Below are 27,496 nucleotides of genomic sequence, written 5' to 3' on the forward strand. Positions count from 1 at the left end.
GAAAGTCACATGACACAACAAAAAACAGACCGGATCGAGCGAAAGGTAAAGCATAAACGTTTTTTTTTTTTTATCTTTAAGGTCCGTTCTATAATGTCAGAAACTTACTTATGTTACCCTTTAGCCCACTTCTTCTGGCAGTTCATCATCTGAGGCAGAGAACTGCTTTAATATTTCAAGCTGTACGTTCTGTAACATCTCATGCTACAGACCCACTGAGCTGACCTGTACTTGGTGTTATGATATATTGCACCGGCAGCTGCACTGCTCGACTCCCACTCCACTTTTTTTCCCCTGCTACAGTAATACTGTACTGTAAAGTTCTATCTAACCATCTTGAACTTTATTGATTGTTTTTATATCCAAGTTTTCTAACAACCATAATTTTACTGTGAGGATGGAAAAGTCTTTAAAATAACATTTGAATCAGTAGATAATACATTTGGCAATAATAATAAATTGTAAAAAAAAAAAAAAGAATGTATTTATCTGGAATCCAATCAAAGTGTCACATTAAAATCTACAGGTTTGGGACTTCTGTAGGAATCCAGTCCAATATTGAATTATGCATTAAATACGTAATTGGACTGGCATTACTATGATAATATAGCCGATCTAATGTCCCTTAAGGCCAATTAACCCTAATGTCAGCATTAAATGACCAAGTAAAAACTCAAGTGTATTCATTACACTTGACAAATGAATGCAATACAGATGGAGATTACACAAGCCTTAAAACATTCCACTGGATGAAAAAGAAGACCGTCGAACATTAGCATTGATGGCTTCAGAGAGAACCTGCTCCAGAGTGTGATGGCTTCCCAAGATGAGCGGAGGGGAGTGAGTGGCTATAAGCATTAGAAGATCATGGACAAGCTCCCTCCTACGCTGTGCATATTAATTCTTCTAATGCAGCTAAGCTCAGCTTGTCACACGTTGACACTGTATAATTATGTCATCCACAAAGCTTTTTAAAAGGGCAGACGTGCGGCGCGACCGAGTGTCTCTGTCAATGGAGAGGTTCTATGTTCTAAAATGCCAGTATCCTTTTAAAGAATGGTTTACTTTTAGCCTGTTAAGGCCACATTATGGACATCATTTTAGATCTATGGGCACAAAAAGGACACCAGAGAGGAGAGACCTCTTCATATACCTGGCGAGTCTTCCACATCTTTTTACAATAACGAACGAGCCAATTCTTTAAGTAGTATCCTGACTGACAGGGGCTTCCATCAAACGCCCAGATCCCCTCACCCGTGGCCTCTCGCCATCCATCAATCCATCCCGACAGCCCTACCTCCATCCCTCTCTATGTAAATAAACACCAGTGAGAGGAGGGGAGGCGCAAAGAGCAAGGGGGAGGGAGAGGAAATCAAAGTAGGACACGCAAACCTGAGAGAAGCCGGCCGAATCAGGTCCAGAAAGGAAAAGGAAGAGGGACGCATGGGGGGGGTTGAACAGTTGGAAAATGAAGAGGAGGGGGAGAGAGGAAGGAAGTAAACTCACAATGGGCTGAGGTGATGAAGGGAGAGACGGGAGAAAGAGAGTCATCTGGAAGGAATGAGGAGTACAGATAAATTGAAAGAGAGGAAGGGAACTGGCTGGCACAGGGATGACAGCCAAATGAGCAGCCACAAGAGAGGGAGTCATGTAAAAGAATGCAGAGGAGAAGGACAGAGATGGGCAGCAAGGAGGGACGCGTCTATGGAGGACATCAATAATATATGCCAGATAAAGCAATTCTGTGTCAAAAGTAAAGAGCAAAATGCAGAATGAGACATCGGGGGGAAAGCGAGACAAACAAATGAACGAGGGAAAGTTGGAAGGTGGAGCCTCGGGGACTTCTATTTAAAACCAGAACAACTGAGAACACTTGTGTTAGTTTACACAAACAGAGGAACCACACCACACACCCCCAACCAAGTTCTTCCTGAGGCAGTGTCTATTTAAATGTGTGTTTAAACGGCGAGTGCTACTTCTCTAATCAGGGCTGGCGTCACAGCACATCCCGTCTCCTTCTCCCTCTTTTACACCCCCACCCCCACCCCATCAACCCCCCAGCATGCAGCCTTTTTCTGTCGCTCAGACCCTGCGCACACTCGACACACACACACTACTGCGTGCACCCGGCATGACTGTGCCGTGCCAGAGATAAATTCATGAATCACTGGTGCACAAATCAGCCGCGAGCTTGTTGCGAGAAGAGGAAAGGGGGAAGTGAGGGAAAGGACAGAAGTAAGCGTTTAAAGTGTTTCCTTTAAAAGCATTTTTTTTTTTTTTTTTTTTTTTTTTTTTTTTTTTTTTTTTTTTTTTTTTAAAAAGGTGGTGAGTTCAGGAGATGGCTCCCAGCGAAGCTGAGGGAGCAAGTAGACACCCAGCGGGCCTCGGTGACAAGTACTAGTCAGCAGAGACGATACTGCGTCTCCTGCTCGCTCTGTCTCTTCCTCTCTCGTCCCCTCCCTCCCGGCTCTTCTTAAAGAGGCCAAGATAGAAAGCCAAAACAGCAAGCAGCCAAGTAACGAGCAAGTGTATGATACATGCACAGCGTAAACATGCACATAGGAACTTGCAAATATTTTTTACTTTCTGCACACAAATTCCCTTTGAGGGGCATCAAGGACTTGCGCACCAAAAAAACCTTTTTCAAAAAAAAAATCCATCCACACAACAGAAAAAGGCCTTCCATCAGCCGTCGTTTCAAGAGAAACTACCCAATCATCTCTTGTTACAAAGCCACTTTCCCTCTAGGGCCACTACTCAAAGGCAGCTCTGTCCATTGATACAGGTGTGGTGCAGAGGTAGGAGAGGGAAGGGGGAGGAAGGACAATAGACACACTTTTCAATGGTCTCCCCCTTAATCCAGGTGAGCAGAGTGTGAGAGAAGGGAGGAGGAGGAGGGTCTCTAAGCTTGGACTGAAAACAATAGTGTCTCTGTTTTCAGTAACACTAAAGTGCATCATTCTGTCTGGCAGCAGCCAGCTGACTGCCTGGACTAAAACTCAAGGTTGCTGCTGTTCAATGCAGAATTATTCTTGTGCAAATGTACGTGAAATATATAGTTAAATTATCAATAAGATCTGATCATGGTGACTTCCTCAAATTGCTTCTTTTTTTTTTTACCTGATTAACAGTCCAAAACGCAAAAGATATTCACAGTGATGCAAGTCAGAGAAAAGCAGAAAATAACCACATTTAAGAAACTGGTACCATCTATTTGCTTGAGAAGTGCAAACAATTGACGGATTTTAAAAATAGTTTCCAGGGCTGCCCTGTAGTATTAGGAAAATCTGTCATTTTTGTTGTAGTCAACTAAGATTTTTTTATGCTGAATGACTTATTTCCAAGAAACTTGTGAGCACATATCTGGTAAACACAAGATCTAAAGTGGTGTTTCTGTGCAATTCTTTGTGGAGAAACTCATATTCGTATAACTTATAGCACTAACTGTTTTTCTTGTTTCTGCACTGTACTTTGGCTCTGAGTTATGCTCTGCTTCATGCTCTTAGATGCTTGTTTGGAAAAGGAAATGTACTTATAACTTCTGGTGACTAGTACTTCTTTTGATTACCAATGTTGAATGCACTTATTGTAAGTCGCTTTGGATAAAAGCGTCTGCTAAATGACTGTAATGTAATGTAAGTGTTATTCGACAAAGAATTTCTTTGGTCAAGGACAGCCCTCAGTTTTCCATTAATTTGATGTTGAATAGCAAATGGATTAAACCATTAAATTATTTCATCTCTAAAAGGTAAAAATACATCCTCTTTAGGCTGCATTATACTTCTCTATGGGTCGTAGGATTTATTTTTTTAAACAAAGTTAAATCATAAATCTGTATTAAATCTGGTTATGGACACTGATAGATTCAACATGTCTGGGCGTGCAATTATAATAATGTTTGTATATAGTTTTTGTTATAAAACCTCAAAATAAATTTAAAAAAAGGCAACATGGAAGAACCAAGATGGGTCAGATGACCAAATGTAGATTTGTAGTGATACTACGCATATACCAATATCAAAAACATGTGCATAGTACCACAGACACAATTTCACCAAGAAAATGGACATAAATCACAGAGCAAGTTTTCTGTTGTAGTATTAGATTGTACTACATTGTACAGTGGGAATTAACTCCTCAAATGTAAGCCCCCTTCAACTTCTGTGCAAGACTCTTGTTAGATGAGTCAAGCTCTATTACTGGCCTAGTAACCGCCTGCAGAGGAGAGGAGTGTGTGACAGCATGTAGCAGCGGGGGAGTGGACATCGTCAGCTTGATCCCGGCACTGCGCGACAGGTTAACTCTGCTGAAATTAAATTAAATCCTGCATCTGTTTCCATTTCCCCGTTTTACCTCTTATGCTTAGCTCACCCACTTACTGGACTTTCTTCTGTCACTTCCCCTTTCCTGTCCTCTGTACAGTAATCAAGTGATTCAACCATCAAATCAGCCCAGAGAATTGTGTGCATGTGTCCGCTATGTACGTGCTATGTACTGTGTGTGTTCTGCGTCTGTGTTTGCGGTCACGTGTAAGGAGGTGGTGGTGATGAGTGTCGTTCCGAGCCTGGGTGAGGGAGACAATCGGAGGAGGGGTGAGGTGGGGTGAAACACTGTAAAAGTGTCACAGCAACTTAACCTTCAAAAATAAAATGCCCAGCAGGGTGGAGTGGGAGGAGGTGTTCTTGGCCATTAGAAGAGAAAGAAAGAGGGGGGGGGGGGGGGTGTATGAGAGAGCGAGCGAGCGAGCGAGAGAGAGAGAGAGAGAGAGAGAGAGAGAGAGAGAGAGAGAGAGAGAGAGAGAGAGAGAGAGAGAGAGAGAGAGAGAGAGAGAGAGAGAGAGAGAGAGAGAGAGCGAGAGAGAGAGAGAGAGAGATTGATGTGAGGAGGAAAAAAGAAACAGAAGAGCTCGTTAGGGGAGGTAGGAAGGTACAGATGCCTGCAATACAAATGTCTGTGGGGAGGGCGGGGGCTGTTAGGGAGGTATGAGAGGAAAGCAGGATGAGAGACAGAGGGAGCAAATGAGAGTAGGAGAGGGAAAGTAGCAGAGGCAGTTTGGATAAGCTTAAAGAGAAACTCTGGAGCTGACTTAGGTGGAGGAGACAACTGGGGAATTGGACGATGGGACAGGGAGAGAGCTGCAGAAAGAGGAGAAGAGAGGGACAGAGATTAAGGGAAAAGGGAGAGTAAGAGGATAGAGGAAAGCAACAGACATTCCAATTACAGAAGCAGAAACGAGGGATTGATGACTAAGAACGGAGCGAAGGAGAGCAAAGAACAGGACGAGGAGGAGATACAGTAAGAGACAGCAGTTTACTGAGCAGATGGAGCAATTATGCGGACCAAATTACAGAGAGAAGGAAGTTTGGAGCATTAGGAGACGTAAACAGAGAAAGACAGAGAGGGCAGAGGAAGACTGAATCAAGACGGAGGAGTTTAAGTAAAAGGCACAAATGTGACAGGGGAGGAGTGACAGAGGGGAGCAAGTGGCCAACTAGAGAGCAGGCAATCAGTTAAACACATGAATGTGACAAATGGCTTTAACGAAAGGAGGACCTGCTCTCCCTAAGGAGCCACAAACAAACAAACAAACAAACAAACCCCAGCACACCCCTGTTGACAAAACACAGGCTTGATAACTGAATAAACCTGCTGCTTCTATTTGACCTTAATGTGCCGTTTGCTTCAGGGGAGGATTTGAATGCTCCTGCCGTTTCAAGGCTCTGGGGACCAATGACGACTGTGCTGCTTGTTTATCGGGAAGGCGGCATTTTTTTTTTTTTTAAACCAACAAGTGAAGCAAGAGATGGCACCGATATCTGAGTCGTAGGATCGCAACAACACAGCTTGTCTTGTGAAACACAAGGGCACTCTGCACAGGCTTTCATGAGAAATAAACCTGTTGTGCATTATCTCGGCGATGGCCAGTTCTGTTTTCTTATCTCATATTTCTGAGATTATATCTATAGGAATATCATATTTTCTTAATTTGACAGTGTGTAATTTTACCCTGCTCCTCAGATAAGTCTGCTGGGATCATGGGAAAAGCCAACTGAATTGAAAGCAGTTGGTGTGCATAAGGTTTTTGGGGCACATGACTCTACATCCAGCTCCAAGAGCCCTGACAAGACCCTGTCACACCAAATTCAATTTCCTTCCTGTAGCCAGGCTGTCCACTGCTGCTGATAAGTGAGAATTTGACATGACCTTGTCAAAGTCAGATGTGACAAAGATGCAGCACGTCTCTGCTCCTCTATTAATACACACACACACACACACACACACACACACACACACACACACACACACACACACACACACACACACACACACATATAGGTGTGCAGATGTGTAACAAAACAGCTGTAATGCTGCTGGTAACACATGTTGACAAAAATAAAAAATAGCTACATTTGTGGAAATAAAAGATGGGTAAAAAAAGGTAAAGCAAAAAAATGGTTCAACATTTCACAAACTGGGGGCAGGGAGGACACAGGGAGGGATTATCAGAGGAGGAGGAGGAGGAGGAGGAGGGAAGAGAGAGAGATGTTTCATGGCGCTGTCATGCCGAAAGAGCGAGCCCTAAATGTTTTCAATATCACATAAGGGCACTGCATCATCCACCATTCAATACCGGATCAATAAAGCAACCCACCCTCCACCTCGCTAACTGCATTTAGACACATTAAGGTGACTGCTAATGAGCTGCCGTGTGCATGTGTGTGTGTGTGTGTGTGTGTGTGTGTGTGTGTGTGTGTGTGTGTGTGTGTGTGTGTGTGTGTGTATTTATGTAGGGACACGCTGGGGAGGACACAGTCAAGGGCCTCAGTGCTTAGTTGCACAGAGATCTGCTGAGTCCACTATGGGGAGGACTTCTGAAATAAAAGAATGTGACAAAGACAGAAGAACGGGGAGGAAAGATGACAGGGAGAGGGTACAGGTCAGGTAACTGTAATAAAAAGAGAAAGGTTAGCACAAGCGGCCCTTTTTCTGTCCACAATGGAGGGCTCTTTGGCTGTTAAATATGTGTCTCATGCTTTAAGAGAAGGAGAAGAAGAGGGGAGGGAGGTGCGACTGAATTACAAATGAGCTGATAATTCTTGGCCTCCCTGGTTCACTCCCTCACACAGTTTTTGTGAAATCCTCCTTCATCCCCTCTGCCAAGATGCTGCGGTGTGGAATTTAAGAATGTCGACATCTTCAACATCCTTAACCCCCCTCCCTTTACTACCCCTGCTCCTCCTTCGCCACTCCTCTGTGATTTTACTACAGCGGGGTTACACAGACGCCTATCTCCTATGTCTAGTTAATTAAGGGGATTTTTTTTAAACTGTTTGGCTGCCTTTCAGTGGATCTTTAAAATCGGAATTACTGCTCATTCTCCACATTGGCTGAGCTGGAATGGGTTTGACCTGCATCCCCTGAAATTCCTTCTGGGGTTTGTTAGACGTAAGGAAATGCAGAATTGGCAGAAGGTATCTTGACTAATGGCGTGGAAATGTGTGTGTGACCGAAAAATAAAGTAAGCCACTCTCCTTATGGCATTTTCATACAAGATAAGCTGCTGGCATGCTACCGCTGCAAATAGTGCTGAAAACTCTCCATTATCTATAAACATGTGGGTGGTTTGAGGAGGCTACATTATGGACTGATCTCTCGCAGTGAACTCATGTCAGCGTGTGAGCTGATGCACACAGTTTCGATGCATATAGCAATTTAACCCAACACCTCTGCCAACAAAATCCTCGACCCCAGCACAGTTGTGCTTTTTGGAAACCCCTCAGCTGCCCCTATTCACATTAATGACATTTGGCATTCCTTCAAAAGATGAGGATATCTGCTCATTTTCCTTTGGATCAGATTGGAGCGACTCCAGCAGTCTGGCAACCCTGGGAGCCAAACACAAACATCCCTGTGGGGGGCTCTCAGTGTGACCTCAACACAGGCCGCCGTCTATCCAGCATCTACATGTCGGCAAAGGGGGAAAGGGGGGGGGGGGGACTTCTAACATGGAGATGGATGTTGCAGGAAAGCCACTATCATTACTTACAAGTTGGAGGAAAAGCATCCTTAAAGAAAGTCAATTAAATGAGCAGAAAGCGATAAAAAAAGGATATACTCAGATCTGATGTCTGTGGAAGATAACAGGGTTGCAGATGATGATACACACACACTTCCTGAAACAACACACACACACACACACACACACACACAGAGAGTCATCCTGCGATGTGATGGGTCCTCCCTATTACTGGAATGTCATCTGACTTACAGCACAGCCTCCAGTTACTGCCCTTTTTCATCACCAGCTGTATGTGTACGTGTGTGTGCGTGCGTGCGTGTGTGTGTGTGCGTGGACTCAATTGTGTTTGTGGTCCAATACCACGTCCTAGAATGCAACAAGATGCAGTGGCTCGTGCTCATCGACCTCCCTCTCTTCTGATCCATCCATCCTGTCTAATAATATTTGCCAAGTCAACAATAAACCTGATGGATCCTTTGTGTTTCTGGTCATTGGTAATGAAAAGTCTAAAGAGCAAAGCAATTTCACTGAAACTAATTTATAAAAATATCTGTATATAAAACCCTGCAAAAATCAATATAGTGTCATACAAAAAAAAAGGTTTTAAAAAATTAAAATTGCCTGCTGCTAAAATGTTTTCATTACATCCATTTAAAAGCTTTCCATGTCTAATTTAATGTTGGATAAGAGGTACTCCATTTTGAAGAAGGCCATTAAATATTGCCTGAATAATAATCTGAAATCAATTTTTCCAATTGCATACCTGGTAAAATAACAGGTAATAATAAAAAGCTGTCCAAATCATTAGGCTCATTTGGTGAAATGCCAAATATCAGCATCAGTCTTTCTACAATTTAGTTATTTAAAATGAATGGGGCCACATTTGCCACGGAGACACACACACACACACACACACACACACACACACACACACACACACACACACACACACACACACACACACACACACACACACACACACACACACACACACTTGCTTGGTATCGCTCTCACATCTCTATTAAGCCATAAATCCAAGCACAGTTTTATGTCTGAATCAACGAACTCTTAAAAGGTGATTATAAGGCGGAGGAGGAGGTTATTGATGTGTCATTTAAACAGGAAGGTCCGTTAGTAAGTGTGTGTACTTACTAGCGAATGCCAGGGCTAGACTTTCTTATACACACACCTGACCTTTTCAAAATCCTTCCGACATTTACAGGACCGATGCGAAGGGGCGAGGACAGCTCATTTACATAATGATAGGACCAAACTGAGATAGCCATTAACACAAAAACCAAACCAAGACCTAAGCCCCTCGCTCCACTGGAACTAATGAGATACTGAGCACTTTTTCCTTCTTTTATCAGGGTGGAAAAAAAACAAACTCCTCTCATTATCCATCAATCAAATTCCTCTTAATATACAAAATGTAATGCCCGCTCTCTCTGTAGTAATGATGAATAATCTCTGGCTTGGCAGAACTACACTGTTCACAAAGAATCCCTCCATGTGCAGGGAAATAGTTAGAGCAAAAAGTTTGAGCTATTGCTCAAGTAGAATTGCCAAAAAAAACATCTCCTCAGAGTTTCTGATTGGTTATGCGTTCGTGGGAGGGCAGGGTGTTGTGAAAATGTTGGGAAATAATATCTTGGTATGAAAAACAGAGCATTTCAGAAGGGTTGATACCGCTCTGGCTGACAAGAAATCCTAAAGCCATGGTGACAGGCCATGGTGAGCTCACATGCGGTTTACTTTCCTGTCTGTCTGCATGTCGTTTCCGTCACGAACAGCATGGCCTTCAGTCAGAATACAGGCTGGGAGACGGGTGAGGGGGGGGTGCATTTGAATAAACCAATGACTACCATCCTTCAAACAAAAGCACTGGACAGGAGAGAATGAAAGATAGATGTAAATAAAGAGAGACTAGAACAAGGCCCCTGTATGTACTCGACGGCGGGGGTGGGGGAGGGAGCGAGGAATGGCGGGAAAGAGGGAGTTTTCGAGTGGCGGGTGGGAAAGAGGGGAGTGGGGGGGGGTACGCCTGTCTTAATCAGACGCTGCCCGTTGAGTTCCCCAACCAATCGTGAAACTCAGCTGCAACCCTGCGCACTGCAGCAGGCTGCCGAAGGAGCCACCTGTTCCCTCGAAACCGAGGAGAGCCACCCAGAGTAGCTTTGCATCTGAATTAGCTTTGCTGGAGGACCTCAGGTATACGAGGACAAACGCCGTTTTGTGCAGAGCAGAGAGGGAAGCGGCCTCCTCCCCCGGCCCTGACCCTGCATGCCCACCAGTTTCTCAGGCAGCCAGCCAGCCAGTCACCGCCTGCACACACGCAGCCATAAAGACAATGCTCCCATAGCCCCATGACCCCCCCCCCACCCAAAACTCCCCCCCACATAAGCCCACCCCTCTTCAAATAAAAACATCTCCATGGTAATGGGCCAAGCGTTTCTGACCCACATCCGTGGTCCCTCACAACCTTGACTTGGGGGGTGGGGGTAGTATTATGGTGTAATTTCAGAGCTTAAACTGGACCCCCACCAGCCAGCTCTTATTAACTTCTGTATACATGTGTAACTACAGAGGCCTACCTTAATTAAAAACCTATCAACCTCAATAAGGATTTTTTTTTTTTTACATTACAGCTAGGCCGTATTAAAGTGGAAACTTTGCAGGGAATTAAATTAACTTCTCTCAGACGCAGCATTGAAGGTAAGTGGTTGCTGTCGCTGCTCGAGAGGAAGTGGGAAACACAAAATGCAAAGTAGACAAGGGAAAAGTTCCAGCTTCACAGTTGCATATCCTTCCTATTACCCAAAAGGGGGTCAGAGGTTCACTCAGAAAAGATGACTTAAATGAAAGAAAACTAAAAGCTTGTACCGGTTAAGCCTTGCGTTTTTCCTCGCTCATAAATATGTAAAACCTTTTGTTTTGTTTTCCCCCACTTTTCTCCCTCCCCTAAGAGCACTTCATGTTCAGTAAAATGAAATTGGACAAAAAAGGTCCACTGCATGAATAAGTCAAGAGTGACTATGCTTATGAGTTGTGATTAAAACAAACCCACAATCAACTACATTACTGTACACTACCACAAATGTATACTGTGCCAGAGCGTTAGATCTAGTCCTACATTCTTGCCCCAATTACTGCACAAAACAAATAGCTGGCCCAGCAAGGAAGCAGAGAAAATGTTAAACTGGTTTCATACCACACGCATTCATTCATATGTTAATGGATGAACTGCATGCCAGACATATTTTCTCTTGTTTGTGGGCCTACTGACTGTGGCAGCGGTACCTGTAGCTACACCTACTGTAGGCTCTAGTGGACTGGAAAAGACCTGAATAATTTACCTGTTTAAACAGGTTGCCAGGGAAGAAAGGTGGCCTGTAGCCTTGTTAAAAGTAAATACCACCTAATTTACATTGGGAGTGGTTCACTGTATGAAAACTGTGCAGATGTTATAACAACAAACTAGGCAGGGTAGGATCAACATGTTATCAGTGCAAATGATTGAGTGTCAAGTTGTTGCTCTCTCTGTACATTAAGAGCTGCTTCCAGTCTCGTTTTTCTCAGCTGAAGTGTAAATAATAGAAGATGATGTGCGGACAGAGGGGAGAAAAAGGCGCAGAGGGGGGGGGGGGGACGTTGAGTAGAAGGGTGGCTGTAGAGGAGAGACTACCAAGGACAGACTGGAGCAGTGAGGGCAGAGCTCTGTGGCAGCCAGCGGGCACCGGGAGGAAAACACCTTGCTGCTCCACAGAGCCACACCTTCGGAAAAGTCAACATGGCGTTGAGTCACCGACCGAAACTCGGGTCAAAGATCGATACAGATAGTTCACGACTGAAGAATGAGGAAACGGAAAGCGGTGGTTGTTCTCAACTCTGATTTCAGCTGACTGTAGTCAAAATTCTTTAGACATTTTTAGGTGTTAATGCTGAAAACCTCGCCAGTACAGCGAGTGACGAAATCACCTGGTGAATTTCCTGCTCCTGTCACCGCCCTGACAGGTGGTGGTTTAAATGTATCTCTTGAATTATTAAAGCTCCGCGAAGAAATGAAAGGCGAGTATGCTGCTCACAACCAGCTTGACATTATATTATGGGTTTTTTTTTTTTTTTTAAATAAGTGATTATTTCTTACCGTGTTGAATAAGTATCGACGCGACCAAGCAGAGCAGTCCGATCATTTTGGAGCAGTCATGCCAATTTCGGGCGTCACGTCTCGCCATGGTCGATTACGGTCCCTTTAGTGAAACCAGGCACGCAGTCTCTCTGGAATTATTAAAAAAATAAAATTGTGCTATAGGCCGAATAAACTTGTTTGTCTTCAGGACAGAGCAGGAGTCCGACAGAGTCTCTTGTTTCAAATGCCCCTCGCTGAGCCTTTAAGACGGAGTCTGCTCAAAATGAATGAAAATCCTTGTGAATTCGTCCCGGCAGCGCACAGGTGAATATTTTCTCTCCAACTGGTACTCTGGACGTAATGAAGTGCTGCCGCGCTCTTGTTACTCCAATAACTAGTTCCTCCGAAGCGCGCGGCTGTCCGACGGTGTGTGACTGACTGGGTGATGTCATCAGGCTGAGAGGCGTCACAGCTCTCTGCTGCCCGAAAACCAATTAGGACCAGCGACGGCAGGAGGGGGTGGGGAGGGGGGGACTCTGGGAACAACTTGTTGAAATCGCCAAAAGCAGTTTTCGAAACTTGTAACTGAGATAGCATCTAAAGTCCGCAGCGGATTTGGCTTTGATTTCTGTCATGCATGGAAATGATCCAAAACACGTGATATATATCCAGGAATATCCCTATATGGCGATATTTTGTCAAGCTCCCAACATCTGAGAAGTATCACCTCCGTTCATTCGCACTCAATGTGGCCTCAAAGTAATCCTGTTTGATTGCTTTAAATGATACAATTAAATAATCAGCTATAAATGCAAATATCATCAACAGGAGAGCGTCTCTCGGTATTTATGTAAAGTTACTCCACTATTTATCCGAGTCAGACAGTTTCGATGTAGTGGTGAGGTAGCCCTACGTGGAAACGGATGATTCTTACGCCCTCTGCTGTATGTTTCTGCACACACACACACACACACACGCAATTGAGAGGAGCTCACTCCAGCACAGCAGATGCCAAAATCAATAAACATTCGTTAATGAACGCCAAAATTCAAATCCAGTGTCAGTCAGCAAAATCAAATCAAGAGGAAACAGCTTCTCATGTATCTATTTACAGGCTGTCTTGTTGATGAGATTTTTTTTCTCCCTTCAACAGAATAACTTCCAATTCATTTTTTGCCCTATTTTCCCTCTGAGGAAGGGTGCATACTAGCATAGCGAAGGCATTATCTGGTTTAGGTCTAATCCCTATACCCAAGTGTTTTACAGCCAATGTAATTACATCTCCATAAGTCCCACAGTTTAAATCGTGCTGCTCTGTTCCTTCTCTTCTGTTTCATTTCCAGATTCCCCTCCAGTGTCACCCTCTTATTTTTCAGTCTGTATTTCTGAAGATGGTGATAATGATCAGAGGTCAAACTATGTTCTGCACACCAGGAAATAAAACAAAAAACAATTCCTCTTTTGGAGATTTATGTCTTCAAAGAGACAGTAGGGGTTTCATTTTTTTTTCTCCACTCCTTGCCCACTGTAAATCCAGAGACTGTGAAAGCATCTGCCATGCAAAGAGAGCAGCTGTGGGTTTTAAATGCCAACGGTACTTTGCATAGCCATATTTTAATTTTGCAGCCGTCTTTTGGCCCTGTTGCTGAAAGTTTGAGCACCAGCACAGTCAGAGAAAGTGTGCTGGCACCACCCGGACGACTGTTGCTACCACTAAATCGTCAACGCATTCATGGTAGAATATGGAGCTTTATAGAAAACGGCCACCAAATGGAGGATTTCATTCCTTTTCCATCCCACTGTCATCCATTTTTCATACCCATGCCAAATCGACCTTCACACCTTCCACTTTACAGCTACCACGCACTTTACTTATACAGTGCATCACCTATTTTTTTTCCTTGCCATCTTACACCTTCCCTTCATTTACACTTCACTTTCCTCTCCCCCCTCGTCATCCCCCCCCCCCTCTCTCCCTCTTCCCGTGTCATTCGATTTCCTTTGTCCACTCGTCCTTCACTCCTTGCTGCTATTCATCCTGCCCTCCATCCTCGTGCTCTCCGGGGGTCTGTGGCAGTGATAATGAAGCGCATAGTTAACAGATATTAGCTCATTGGCAGTGGATTCATTAGACAGAGCCAAGGCTTATGGTGATTATTTACCCACAGAGGAGGGGCCACAGGATCAGTGTGCTCTGTGTCAGCAGCCACAGGCTTCTTTGAAGTCACACAGTCTCTGTTCCCTTGCAACGCACTTCTCTTCTCCCTGGGTTTTCTCATTCTGTCTGAGCACCTCTCCCTCCACATGTCTCCTTACTCGCTGCACTCCCATTTTTTTTTCTCTTTCCCTGTCATTAGACACCCACAATACATATCTGCTCCCTCTCCCTTTCACTATCTCTCTTCACCGCCCCCATTCACCCAATGGTAATTATGAAAAAATCTGTAATAGTGCTCAGAGGAGCTGATAATACCTTTAGCTTAATTAAAGACATTTATGGGATGTAAAGACATGTAGCCTAGAGGTTGCTGTGCACCCACACTAACCCAAACTCTTAATTTCTTGCTTTCATCTCCCTCAATCCCTCGCTTTCTGCTTTTCTTATCATTTTCTCTGTTTCACACACACTCTTTTTGTCAAACTGGATGTTAAGGTCAGAAGTTATGCAACTAATTCCTCAGACGTTCAGCTCTGAAGTGTTGTAAAATGTTCTAGGCCTACATTGTGGTGTATGGCTTGTGTGGGTTCACGGTAATACCAGTACATGTGGTTTATCAGCCTCAAGCACACACTCATATATGATGGCAATAGTGACAGTCTTTTCCTTTCCTGTTGATTATCCCAGTGTCGGCCACATCCTGTTGGGCTGAGAGATGCGCAGCATACGTGTTAACATGTCAGTCAGGGACACCAGTAATATTGCAGGAAAGTGAACAATTCTTGGAGCATACTAGAAAGGTCACAGTGTTGGAGAGACAGCTGCTGCAGTGAGAGCGCTTTTTTCTTTCTCATCTTTCAAGGTGTGATGGAGTCTGCTTTTCTCACCATTATTCTTGTTTCCACTTTTGAGGTATATTCCTCTCACTCTGGCATCACAGGTATGAAATAAGGATATACTTTCTGTAATTTTTTAGAAATGATTGCAAAACTGATCTGGGAAGTGGGTCTACATTTCCCAGCTAATGTTAATTTTAGAGTGCAAACATGAATGGCAATTTATCGGCTTTAATATGACCATCTTTAAAGAGTAGGTTAACATGTTATCCTAAACGACACTCACTCAATCACACACATATGTACAGTTATGTTCATAATAATAGCAGTGTGTTTAAAAAGGTGAGTAAACCTCAAAATTCTTCAAATAAATTGTATTTTAATGAACACAAATGCATTGGGGACACTGCACATTCTATTTCAAAGCAAGAAAATTGGAAAAAGTAATTGAATTTGATAATATTTTACAGAAAGTCAAGAAATATAATGTTCAAAAAAATAGCAGTGTTGACATCTTTCTTTACAAACTCAAAAATGTACTGCATAAACTAAGAAATGCTTGAACATTCAACTTTCCTGAGAATCATAAACTAATATTTAGTTGCATAACCACGGTTTCTGATAACTGCTTCACATCTGTGGCACATGGAGTCGACCAACTTCTGGCACCGGTCAACAGGTATTGCAGCCCAGGACAATTGTACTACGTTCCACAATTCCTCTGCATTTCTTGGTTTTGCCTCATGAACAGCATTTTTTATGTCAGCCCACAAATTTTCTATGGGATTAAGGTCCGGGGATTGTGCTGGCCACTCCATTACTTGAATTCTGTTTGTCTGGAACCATGATTTTGCTCACTTGCTGGTGTGTTTGGGGTCATTGTCTTGTTGAAACACCCATTTTCCTGGGCATTTCCTCTTCAGCATACGGTAACATGACTTCTTCCAGTATTCTGGTGTACTCAAACTGATCCATGATCCCTGGTATGCGATAAATAGGACCAACACCATAGTACGAGAAACATCCCCATATCATGACGCTTGCACCACCATGCTTCACCGTCTTCACTGTGTACTGTGGCTTGAATTCAGTGTTTGCAGGACGTCTGACAAACTATCTGTGGCCCTTAGACCCAAAAAGAACAATCTTACTCTCATCAGTCCACAAAATATTACGCCATTTCTTTTTAGGCCAGTCAATGTGTTCTTTGACATATTGTAACTGCTTCAGCACATGTATTTTTTTTAACAATGGGACTTTGCGGGGGCTTCTTGCCGGTAGCTTGGCTTCACATAGACGTCGTCTGATTGTTACAGTACTCACAGGCAATCTTAGATCTTCTTTGATCCTCCTGGAGCTGATCATTGGCTGAGCCTTTGCCATTTTGGTTATTCTCCGATCCATTCGAATAGTCGTTTTTCTTTTTCTTCCTCACCTTTCTGGTTTTGGCTGCCATTTTAAAGCGTTTGATATCATTTTAGCTGAACAGCCTGTCATTTTCTGCACTTCTTTATAGGTTTTCCCCTCTTTTATTAATTTCTTAATCAAAGAACGCTCTTCTTCTGAACAGTGTCTTGAACGACCCATTTTACTCTGTTTTTCAAGGACAAATGCACAGACAGCATATGCAGCGTCAGTTGCCTTGATCCTTAAATAAGGGCCACCTGTTTAACACCTATTTTGTTCACATAATCAATGACCTCACTAATTGAACTCGGCACTGCTATTTTTTTGAACACGCCCCTTTCAGTAAATGATTCAGTTTCACAGAATCAGCAGCATGCACGTCATGTCTGTTGGGTCTGTTGGTTTTCTATACCTTTACTAAACCTTCTAGAAACTTACTTGCAGTGTGGAAGTTGAAATTCTAACAAAAACAGTGATTTATCTTGCTAGTGATGTGGGACTGCTATTATTTTGAACACAACTGTATATATACATACACACACACACACACACACACACACACACACACACACACACACACACACACACACACACACACACACACACACAGTATATCAGAATCAGCTTTATTGGCAATGTATGCGTACGCATACAAGGAATTTGACTCTGGTTTTCACGTTGCTCTCAACGTACATACATATAATATACAAATAAACATATAAAGATATAAAAAATAAAAACAAGGACATTAAAGACAACAAAGTAGAACAGAGGTAAGCATAACTATATATATATATATATATATATATATATATATATATATATATATATATAGAGAGAGAGAGAGAGAGAGAGAGATAGAGAGAGAGAGAGAGAGAGAGAGAGAGAGAGAGAGAGAGAGAAAGAGAAAGAGTTAATCCGTCATTGTAAATGTTCCTCCTGCCCATACTGGCTGCAAAGAGATCCCTTTCCTAAAATTATTTCACTGAAGGAATGATTAAAGGGGTCGATAACTCTTTACAGAAGGCCCCAATTTGAGGGCCTTCCTTAAAACTTGTCTGAAAAATTCCCTTGTTATAATGCTTGACTTTTTGTCGCCTCTCCCTCAGACTGGGAAGATGTTATGGTGGCTAGAGAGGGCGTGCCTACCACCTTGGGCTGCACTGACACAGCAGTGAGGGGTGCCGTGGCCATTAACTGGATGGTGAAGCCAGTTGGTGTGGATGAATGGAAACTGGTTCTCTCAGCCAACGAAAGGAAAAAGTTCTCTGGTGGTGCCTCAAAGGCATCCATGCAATTGGTTGACCCGAACTTTCAAGACACCGGGGTTTTCTCCTTGTTCCTTGTTCCGAGAATGGAGGACAGTGGCCTCTACTCATGCTCGATAAAGCAACAAGAGAGGAAATTGAAGGAGAAGATTATCCTCTTAGCCATCCTTACAGGTATAGGAAAATCATCAGGTTACATGTGAGATTTTGAACACCATTTGCTCCCCATAAGAATGTCTGTTTTTAAGTTTGTACGGCAAACAAGTGCAGATCAACATCTCTCTACTATATATTTATTCATATTAGATTGGTGTTTCATATTCTACTGATGTAAATGTACTTATTTACTTTTTTTGCTTTTACAGTCTTTTAAATCTCTGAGGCCTCTTTTAGGCCGCTTTTAATTAAGAACTGTTACATAACTCATTATTTGCTTGATTGCCAAGTTAATTAGAAGCTATAAGAAACTACCTTTGCCATACTCAATTTACATTTTCCACACACAAGAAGTGCAGTAGTAGTACAAGTTTGAGGTTACAGTAACTTTACTTGAGTATTTCTATTTCAGGCTATTTACTTACTTCTACGCCACTACATTTCAGAGGATAATATTGCACTTTTTATTCCACTACGGCTAAATTAGCAATCACTCTGCAGATTGATACGTTACAACCAAATTACATGAACAGATGCAACAATAAAATGCTGTTTAGGTGTCATTTCATTACTGATAATAATCCACTAATAATTCCACTCCTGATTTCCTGTGTCCTCCCTGATCTTCAGTCACTGTCGTCCCTGCTGCGCCCATCCCTCTGCTAAGCACCCTGCGGCTGGCTGCCATTGTTAATCCTGGCTATGCCATCACCAGGATCACCTGGGCAGCGCCTGGCAACATTTCCATGAAGAGTGAGAAAAAAACAAATACAGGCACAGTGGCCAAACTGCCACAGGTCCAGAACAGTGACAGTGGACCCTACATCTGTATGGTGCGCCCGTGGGGTAACAGCAGCAACACTCATTTCGCCTTCAAAGTGGACGTGATTGTTGATGGTGAGACTGGATTTGAGAGTGAGAAAAGCAAAAGCATTGAGGAATTGAATACATTAATTCTTGCTTTTGTTGATGTATGAGTGGGCATCAGTGCTAGAAACTGAAGCAGCAGCATTATTTATTTAAGCATCCTGTAGCTATACAGTTCTTCAAAGTATTTACTTTAGACCAGTTTCAAGATTCAAAAGTCTACTGTAGATCTTGACTAAAATTCAGCCAGTCCTCCTGTGAATATTATAGTTGCTACATTTATGTATTATTCATTATTTGCTTTTTACCCCTCCCGTCTTGCTTCTCTTCTCTCCACAGCTGACAATGTGGCCTCATTCACCAATATAACACATGGTGAGTGACTTTGTAATACAAGCAGTCTGAAAGTCCTGTGTCAGCAGCTTGATAATCACGCAGAGCAGAATGCAAGACCAACTGAATAAGTAACTCTCAGCATATAATCCCTATTGTTGTAGGATTCTTTCCCCTTATCTCAATTTCCCTACTCTCTTACTATTCTGTTTACTCTCTCTGTCTTTATCCGTCCTTTTTTATCCTGAATTCCCTTTCTATATTACTGCATGCACTCTTTTGTCTTCATATCCATCTCTACTCCGTCTTCCTCACCGTCTCATCTATTTCATCACGATGGTTTCTCTTGTTTTTCCTCTTCCCTCCTTGCCTGCAGACAGCGATATCTTCACCGCCACTCAGGCTCGGACACCGTTTCCCCTGACCTGTCCTAGTGTCCCGGGGGACTACGTCCGGCTGCACTGGCGACCTCCAGACAGGGAGCACAGCGATATAACGCTGGTGTACAAGAATGACAGCTGGGGGGGTTCCACCTTCTTCACTAATCACAACAAGAAACTCCAGCTCGCGGGCCCACCCTACAACGCAGAGGCCGGGAGCTTCTCCTTTCTTCTCACCCCTGAGTTTGAAGATGGCGGCCTCTACATCTGTGAAGTGTTCCTCAATGACAACGCCTACAGCCGCAGGACCATACTCAGCGTGCTGAAAGGTACAGATTGGGGTCAGGAGGGGGAGAAAGACAAGGAGGAGGTGGATTAGGAGGGATAGAACAACAGGCAGGGATGGATTTATGAGACAAGCGGTGTCACTTTTATAATAAGCTTGTCTATTTGTCCTGTATAAAATGCCATTTGTGGAGGTTGTTATGCAAATTAGCTGCAACAAAATAGACAATTAAATTGATGGATGACAAATTACCATCAGGAATCCCCAAGTTTTTTAAGCCAGCAAGGGTATTGAACATTATTCTTACAAAAGATATTTCCTCATTTGGTGTTTGTATTATGAAATATTCCATGTGTTCAATTGGTTTGAGATCTGGTGACTGCAACATCCATAACACATTACTCACACATTTATCATACTCATCAAATCATTCAGTGAGTTCTCTGACTGCCTCTGTATAAATTATTTTATGCATTTATTTTTTTCCCCCAATAATCTTATTTATCTGTAGTTTATCTAAAGAAGTAAAAGCATGCTGGTGACACAGAAGCAAAACTCCATGCAGCTACAAAAATCCACCTAATAAATGTAACTGGGCTGGTATAGATATAATAATAGGGAAGTAGGAACAGGTGAGCAGGAGCTGGTGAGTGCAGGGCAAATGAGGGACAGGTGAAACCAATTAGGGTGGGGCAGATAATCAAAACGGGCAGGAGGTGAAGTGAGCCAAAACAAGAACAGGAAGCCCTGAACAGGAAGCACTAAACATGAATGAATGATGTTTAATCTAAACTGAACTGCCATATACATACAGGTACATACATGAAATATAACCTTTGCATTTCACCCATCCTAAGCATTAGGAGCAGAGGGCTGTTGTGAAGCGCCCGGAGCAACTTGGGGTTCAGTGACTTGCTCAAGGACACTCTGACGTGAAGATATGGGGGGAGCAGGGCGTTGAAAAGAGTTTACAGTTGTTCAAAATGGCCAGTTGTCATAGAGGCAGGGGGAAGTGATGTTGTTTGATGATGGGGTTGTTGATTATTTTCAGGCAGTCTCTTCTGGAAGGCATTCATAGTGTTGAATCTGTTGTTCACAAAAAAATAAAGATATAGTTGTGCCAGAAATGAAAAAATAAGAGAGCTGAGCAAAGTTCAAGCCCTGGCATCTCTCTCACCTCAACACAGCAAGCTAATCACAAAATTGTCAGTTTCTGAAAAGTTACAGAGATGCTGGTGCACTGCCCCTCCGCTGGTTGCCTGGCAACCTCGCTGTGACGATGAGACTTTGGGAAATCAACGTATCCTCCGATCACAGCACATAATTCCCCTTAGCCACAACTTGTCTTTTTACATTTCTGTTTGTACGGATTAAACAAATGAGACATAATTGATTAGTGAGCTTTAGACATTTGGACCGTGCCAGGCTGAACATGCTAGCTGTTTCCCCCTGCTTCCAGTCTTCATGTAAAGCTAAGACAATTGCCTTCTGGTTCAAGCTCCATACACATACATGAGAGTCAGTGTCAAATAACTCCTTAAACAGTTTACAAGACAGTGGCAAAATAATTGGCAGAGGGTAATATAGATACGGTAGTTAAAGGACCCATGTTTCTTGAAGCCGAAGACCTGCTGATGTGTCCTTAAGCAAGATACTGAATTCTCACCAGCTGCCATTGTATTGTGCTGTGGAAGAAGTGCAAAGAAAATGTCCCACAGTTATGGATATAATGTTACATCATTAAATTAATACATTTATATATATAAAATATATTATTGCTCATGAAAAGTTCTATTTGCCTGATTCATTCATTTAAAGATACAATTTTTTTGCAGAAAACCTGTTGATTTTCATTAGAGTGACTTAGGGAGGTTTCACCCTTTTCAAAAACATGCAGAAAACATTTGCACCCACACATGCAACACCCAACACACACACACACACACACACACACACACACACACACACACACATACACACAAATCCAAAGCCCTGTCATGGCAGCCTTGGAAGACTTTACTAATCACAGTCTCACTGGCATCCATCACAGCCGCCCAGACGTGACCAGCCGATCCGTCACTGTCGCCCTGCTTCACACATCTGCATCCCTCAAACACACACACACATACACATCCACCACCGCACCAATCATGTGACGCATATATTTTTACCCCACCTCATTATGAGTATCATTATGTATGATTATACCTGCAGCCCTCCCACCAAGGCTGTATGTGGCCCACACTGATCACACTAATCAAGGCTGAAATGTGTGTGTTTTATGCGTGTGTGTGTGTGTGTGTGTGGGGAGGGGGTCTGTGAAGCTTGATTACACCCAGATGGATCCTCATTTCTGTTTGACGAGACACTAAGCATCAGTCACAGTCAACCAATGCATTAGCAGCAAATCACTTTAATGAATATATATTATTTTGACCCCTCTCTGAATTGTTCTTGTTTTTCATATCACTTTCCCTTTCCCCCATTACTCTCTTTCTGTCCTTGGCCTTTTCTATATTCACACACTACCCTTTAACTCACTTTCTCATCCTGCCTCGCTCCCTTCTCTTCTCTCCTGCCTGTCTTTTTGACTTACTCATGCTTTCTTCGATTTCTTTTCTTTTCATTTCCTTCATGCCTCTGTAACATTCTCTCTCCCTTATCCTCCTCCACTCCTCTCCCCTCCCCCTCGCCTCTCTGCATCACAGCAACAGTTAAAACCCGCGATTCACCCTCAACGCTGGAATTGGGGTGCAGGTACTCAGAGCGGTCCCAGGTCAAAAGTGCCGGTTTGAAATACCAGAATAAGAATCGTCGGCTGCACTTGTTGTACAAAGACCCTGGCAGAATCACCACCATTCTGCCCTTACCCATCACCTCTGACACAGCCGGGAACTACACCTGCACCCTACAGCTGAAAAATGGGCAGACTGTCTGGGCAACACAAGCTGTCACACTGCCCCATGAACGTGGGAGGGATGGTATGGTATAAGAAAGACTGGTCTGTTTTCTGATTTTCTTTATCAACACTATATTATTTTACTAGCACAGGAGTCCTGGCAGTCTTCCTGTCAACTCAGTGGAGATAATGAACCATGAATGTGGAAGATTCTCGGATATGTGCTCCGTGAAGCGTTCTACGGCGCATTCAAGCCAACCTCAGGTCAATCCATCTGCTAGAGAGCCCACGGTTTATGGAGGAAAAAGCTCCTGACGGATACCATATGTTACGCTTTCTTAATGTGGTTAAAAAGGTCACAGGTCAAGACTACTGTGACATTTGCAGATAACATCCAGAAGGAATAACTCAGTCCATTTACGTCCCCATTTTTCATAAAAATCCACCACCGTTTTAATACTGTGCTCAGCCTCTATAGAATATAAAACTTAAAGGCTATAATTTTTCTCATCACACTCACCCAGTTGATATGCGAATATATGAAGACAGGACCTTAGGACATCTCTCCCCACAAAAACTAAATTATTCAGGCTTATTGTATTGGTGGCTGTGGGGGAGCACAGGAGGATGTGACAGTTGAATGGATCCCTTAGCAGAGATGAATTCACTCCCCGTTACCCCAATACATCACCTTGGGTTGAGGGGCCCAGAACTCATCATGATGCACGCTGATGGTACGGCTATAAGAGTAATGGAAATGGAAGGAAAGAGAGAGAAGGCGATAAAGACGGCGAGGGAAAAGAGGCAGCATGACTTCACCTGATTGGAAAGGCAGGATCAGAAAAATATATATAATGTGTCATTTGTCCAGTGTAACGAGTAATTCAGCCTGAGAAATATGAGCTATACACAGTTAAAAAGTGACAGGCTGCAATAGTGCAAGATAGCTCAAGGGTTCTTGGTTAATAATGAATAGTATGACAATAAGCAGTGACAGTTAAAAGTTTATAAATAGTTGTTCTGGTTTGGTTAGCAAGGAGGCATCCAGATTTTGCACATTGTTGGCTCAAACAACGAACATTAAGGTTCACTGGAAAATATAATTTGGTGATAGCTTATGTGCTGTAAGCCACATCTGAAAATATAGTGACGGTTGTAGAAAATGTAAATTCTGTATAATAAAATTAATTTCCCTGGTGACACAGTTCAGAGAATGCAAAATGGAAGCAATCATTGTGTTCTAAAGCACATAAAATACTTCAAATGTCAGGGATGTTCTGCAATCATTTGCTATCCTGAGTTGGCCCATCATATGCAAAGCATTCAAGCAGTTCTTTGGTCTGCCTTCTAACAGCCACCCTCCTCTACAAACGCACTGATATAATTCCCCCCCTACCTCATTTGAGATGAAATAGACGAGGAAGTGCCAATAGAGGAAAGGAAAAGGTGAGATGGAGGAAGCAGAGAAAAAGGTGTAGAAAGGAACAGGAAGAGAGAAAATAGCGATGTGCTAATGAAAAACTGGGAGCGTTAATGCCTCACTTCACTGCACTCTATTACCATAATTCATACGTTAAAGCTGGCATGGAGAACAGAGCAGGTCAGTCTTTGGGTCAGCACTCACCAGAGTACTCCATTAGCAACCTCTACACACACTCACCAATCAATTACACCTCACACAGCACATAAAGATTGATCATGTTGATGCCGGCTAAAAGCTGTGACACCAGGCCCAAGGTGAAGCCCGCGGGCCAATCCTTTAACAAACAAAATTTGATGAGATGTCTGAGAGGACTTTACTTCTGCCGGGTTTCTACCCATCAAATAAGATGATGATTCAATAAAAAGTTTTGGTTGTTCTGCAGTAACTGCTCTGTCTATTAGGCTTCTCTTCAAGAAGAAGTCTTACAGATCGGGGAGCAGACCAACACATACACTAAATTACAGCAGTCTGTGGAAACAAATTCCTCCCTCTTGCTTCTCATGTCACCCTGTGGCAGTGTTTTGCAACACTGATGTCATCCTCATTATGCAAACAAATTAGACAAGTTTGATGGAATGCGTGAGCTCTTCCAAAATAATTTGACTGGTACTTATGTAATGTTTGTGATAATCATGCCTACGCCTTCTATTCACCTGTTTTCCAATGCTGCCTTGCAAGATTTAGCTGAAAGACTATATACATTGTTCGTCAGTATGCCTGGAGGAAGAATGTTATAGCTAGGATCTGATGTCAAGAGAGTGTGCATGGAAAAACCTCTCCTGGCTTTATCTATACTACATAAATGATGACATACATTTTTAGATAGTGAGATATGGAATGGATTTGCCAAAATTGTATACTCTGTATGGAAGTGGCAGCATCTGGTCTCTGATAATGGTGCTTTTCTTCTTGTCGGCCACATTTCAAATTGACAATGTTTACTGTCCAGACTGAGGGTCTGTCAGATCGATGAGTACTCTGCTGTCGCACAGACTATTCTGTCTGACAGAGCCTGGATTTTATCGCCTTTTTCCACTGTGTACCCATTGTCTGTGACTGACAGCAGCATGATGCAAATGCATGTAACATGTTTGGGAAATCTCAACCACAACATATCTTTAAATTTGTAGCTTGAAGTGTTTATGTAAAGGAAAAGGTTGCCCTCTCTTGACTTGAAGAAAAGAGCAAATTGCAGAACAAACAGCAATAACTTTCTTTCTATGTCATTCAACCACGCACACTCTTAGCTCTACGAGTTTTATATTACTGTTCCTGGAAGCATTCATGGCTTTTTTTTCTGTCTCTCACTTTTTTCCTCTCTTTCAGACGAGGCCACCCCCTCCCTGCTCCCATGTCTCTCCGCTTTATTACTCCTGGTGCCCCTGGTTGCTGCAGCTGTCTGTGTGTTGCTATGGAGACAGAAACACATTTCTGATCGCGGTGAGTCTTCCGGCGCTTTCTTTTTTTGACAGCTTTCTGTGTTCCGTCCATCTTTGGCCCCTGTCGGCTGCCACTGTGTGATGTGGGCTGTGACATCCTCTGGGGTTGTTGTAATGAATCTGCCCCTACGTCCCTCCCTCTTCTCCCTGTGCATTTGACTGTGTGTGTGTGTGTGTGTGTGTGTGTGTGTGTGTGTGAGACTATATTGGTAACAATCTCTATGTACTCAGGTATTGAGCAGTCTCTGTCTGTCCATTCGGGTGAAGCAGAGAACATCTATGAGAATCCTGAGGATATCAGACAGGTGATGAATTCAGACACTTTCAATAACTAAATGATGATTTTCCCTCATCATTTTGCCCTCATCTTCCCCTCTCCCACTCCTCCCCTCTGGTATTAAGCACTCTTTCTCTTCTCTTTTTTTTGTTTCTCTCACCCTCCCCTCCCCTTTCCTGTCTTGTCTCTATTGTGCCTTTTTATTTTTTTGCTTTCCTTCTCTGTCTCTGTTTTTTTTCTCAGATTTTCATTATCCCTCCCTCTCTGTCACTTGTTGTTCATTAAACCTGTTTTCTTCCTTCTCCTCCCTTCCCAACAGGCTCCTCCCCAGGGCTCAGTCTACATGGTGAGTTATTGTGTCGTCCCTTGCGCACACACGAAGGCATAGTGCATATGTGTGTTTGTGAGGAGATGTGGCTCACACATCCACCAATGCACACATAATCTCACTCTTTCTATTGCTTCTTCCCTAAGCTGTCAGCAGATATGTCTTCCCTCACATTTGAAGTCCTCTCCTCCAATCTGTCAGCTCTCTCTCAGCTAAACCCATTGTCTATCAACTGTCACTCTTACATTAGTGGTATTAACAAATCAATCTCATTACACAGGGCAGAGAGCATAAATCTGGCCCCAGAACCATGAGTCTCTACTCTCTCTTTCTCCTCCTCTTCACTCACTCTTTCCCTGCCTCCCTTCCCCCTTTTCTTCTTTATGCCAGGATTTGAAGCCAAGAGGAGAGGATGATGTCTATAAGGAACTGGAGCGGTAAGCAAAAAGCCTTGCATCACCTGTGTGCGCTTTTGTATGCTGAACTCTATGTGTGTATGTGTGTGTGTGTGTGTGTGTGTGTGTGTGTGTGTGTGTGTGTGTGTGTGTGTGTGTGTGTGTGTGTGTGTATGTGTGTGCGTGTGTGTCTTTGCACTGTCACTCATCTGCCCCTCACATTCCTCTCACACTCCCCAATCACGCTGGCCTGAACATTACTCTGACATTGTGGCATAATATCACGCCATGCGCTGACAGGCAGCGCTCCTTCGCCCCTGTGTGTTGTTGTTGTTGCGTGGGCTGTCTGTGTTTGTGGTTAAGGAAGAATAAAAGAGACTGGGGGACGAGAGATTTTTGTGCAAAATTGTCTTTGTGCTCTGTTTTCAGATACTAACAGTGTCAGAGCTGATCACCTACCCACATCTCATCCTCATCCAGCTGTCACATCCGCTCAGTTCCCAGTTGCAGCAGAAGGCCTTTATAAACAAAAGTAACAACTGAATGTCAGAGTTGGGATTTGAAGAAAAACTTCAGTGCTTCAGGGAAATGCATCAATTGTCTGGATGTTTTTTTTTTTTGTATTTTAAACTATTGCTCTTTATAAGTACTTCATTACTGAGTTACTTTGATGGCTAGCTGCACAAAAAAAGGGGAAAGATTTGAAATGGTTCCCAAATGTGTGGAAGTTAATATGTTATATTGTTTCTTATTTGAGCATTTGTTATTGAACCAGCTGTCTTGTGTTTCTATGGATATCTGTATTTAAGTATACCCATTTCTAAATAAACAGGTC

The 27,496-nt window shown here is 43.1% G+C and overlaps 2 protein-coding genes across 5 annotated transcripts in view; one reads left to right on the forward strand and one right to left on the reverse strand.

The window, feature by feature from the left end:
• Nucleotides 1-12,578, reverse strand: part of si:ch73-22o12.1 (nectin-2) — a 76,017-nt gene extending 63,439 nt beyond the window's left edge. For both annotated transcript variants that reach the window (XM_068736503.1, XM_068736502.1), the window contains exon 1: nucleotides 12,168-12,578. In XM_068736503.1, the coding sequence (XP_068592604.1) occupies nucleotides 12,168-12,255 (88 nt within the window). In that variant the 5' untranslated portion in view covers nucleotides 12,256-12,578. The remainder of the gene's footprint in view (nucleotides 1-12,167) is intronic.
• Nucleotides 12,579-15,123: 2,545 nt separating this feature from the next.
• g6fl (g6f-like) lies at nucleotides 15,124-27,492 on the forward strand. 3 transcript variants are annotated; one of them, XM_068736326.1, is made up of 11 exons: nucleotides 15,124-15,247; nucleotides 17,660-17,992; nucleotides 18,605-18,871; nucleotides 19,181-19,216; nucleotides 19,551-19,883; nucleotides 22,549-22,826; nucleotides 25,549-25,662; nucleotides 25,893-25,966; nucleotides 26,258-26,284; nucleotides 26,657-26,703; nucleotides 27,091-27,492. In XM_068736326.1, the coding sequence occupies exons 1-10, from the start codon at nucleotides 15,175-15,177 to the stop codon at nucleotides 26,661-26,663; spliced, it is 1,542 nt and encodes a 513-aa protein (XP_068592427.1). In that variant the 5' UTR covers nucleotides 15,124-15,174; the 3' UTR covers nucleotides 26,664-26,703; nucleotides 27,091-27,492. The 3 variants fall into 3 exon arrangements, with proteins under 3 accessions (XP_068592427.1, XP_068592426.1, XP_068592428.1); XM_068736325.1 differs by having other exon boundaries at nucleotides 22,549-22,821; XM_068736327.1 differs by lacking the exon at nucleotides 22,549-22,826.
• Nucleotides 27,493-27,496: the final 4 nt, after the last annotated feature.

This window comes from Cebidichthys violaceus, unplaced genomic scaffold, assembly GCF_023349555.1.
Source record: "Cebidichthys violaceus isolate CVI_PGR_0920_01 unplaced genomic scaffold, fCebVio1.0.p SCAF_7, whole genome shotgun sequence".
Lineage (NCBI taxonomy): Eukaryota > Metazoa > Chordata > Actinopteri > Perciformes > Stichaeidae > Cebidichthys > Cebidichthys violaceus.

Bases quoted from the DNA above. Each gene is read 5' to 3' on its own strand.
- g6fl (XM_068736325.1), top strand. From the start codon at position 15,175: ATGGAGTCTGCTTTTCTCACCATTATTCTTGTTTCCACTTTTGAGGTA. The intron at 18,872-19,180 runs GTGAGACTGGAT...TTCTCTCCACAG, and splicing joins AGTGGACGTGATTGTTGATG to CTGACAATGTGGCCTCATTC. The intron at 25,663-25,892 runs GTGAGTCTTCCG...CTATGTACTCAG, and splicing joins GAAACACATTTCTGATCGCG to GTATTGAGCAGTCTCTGTCT.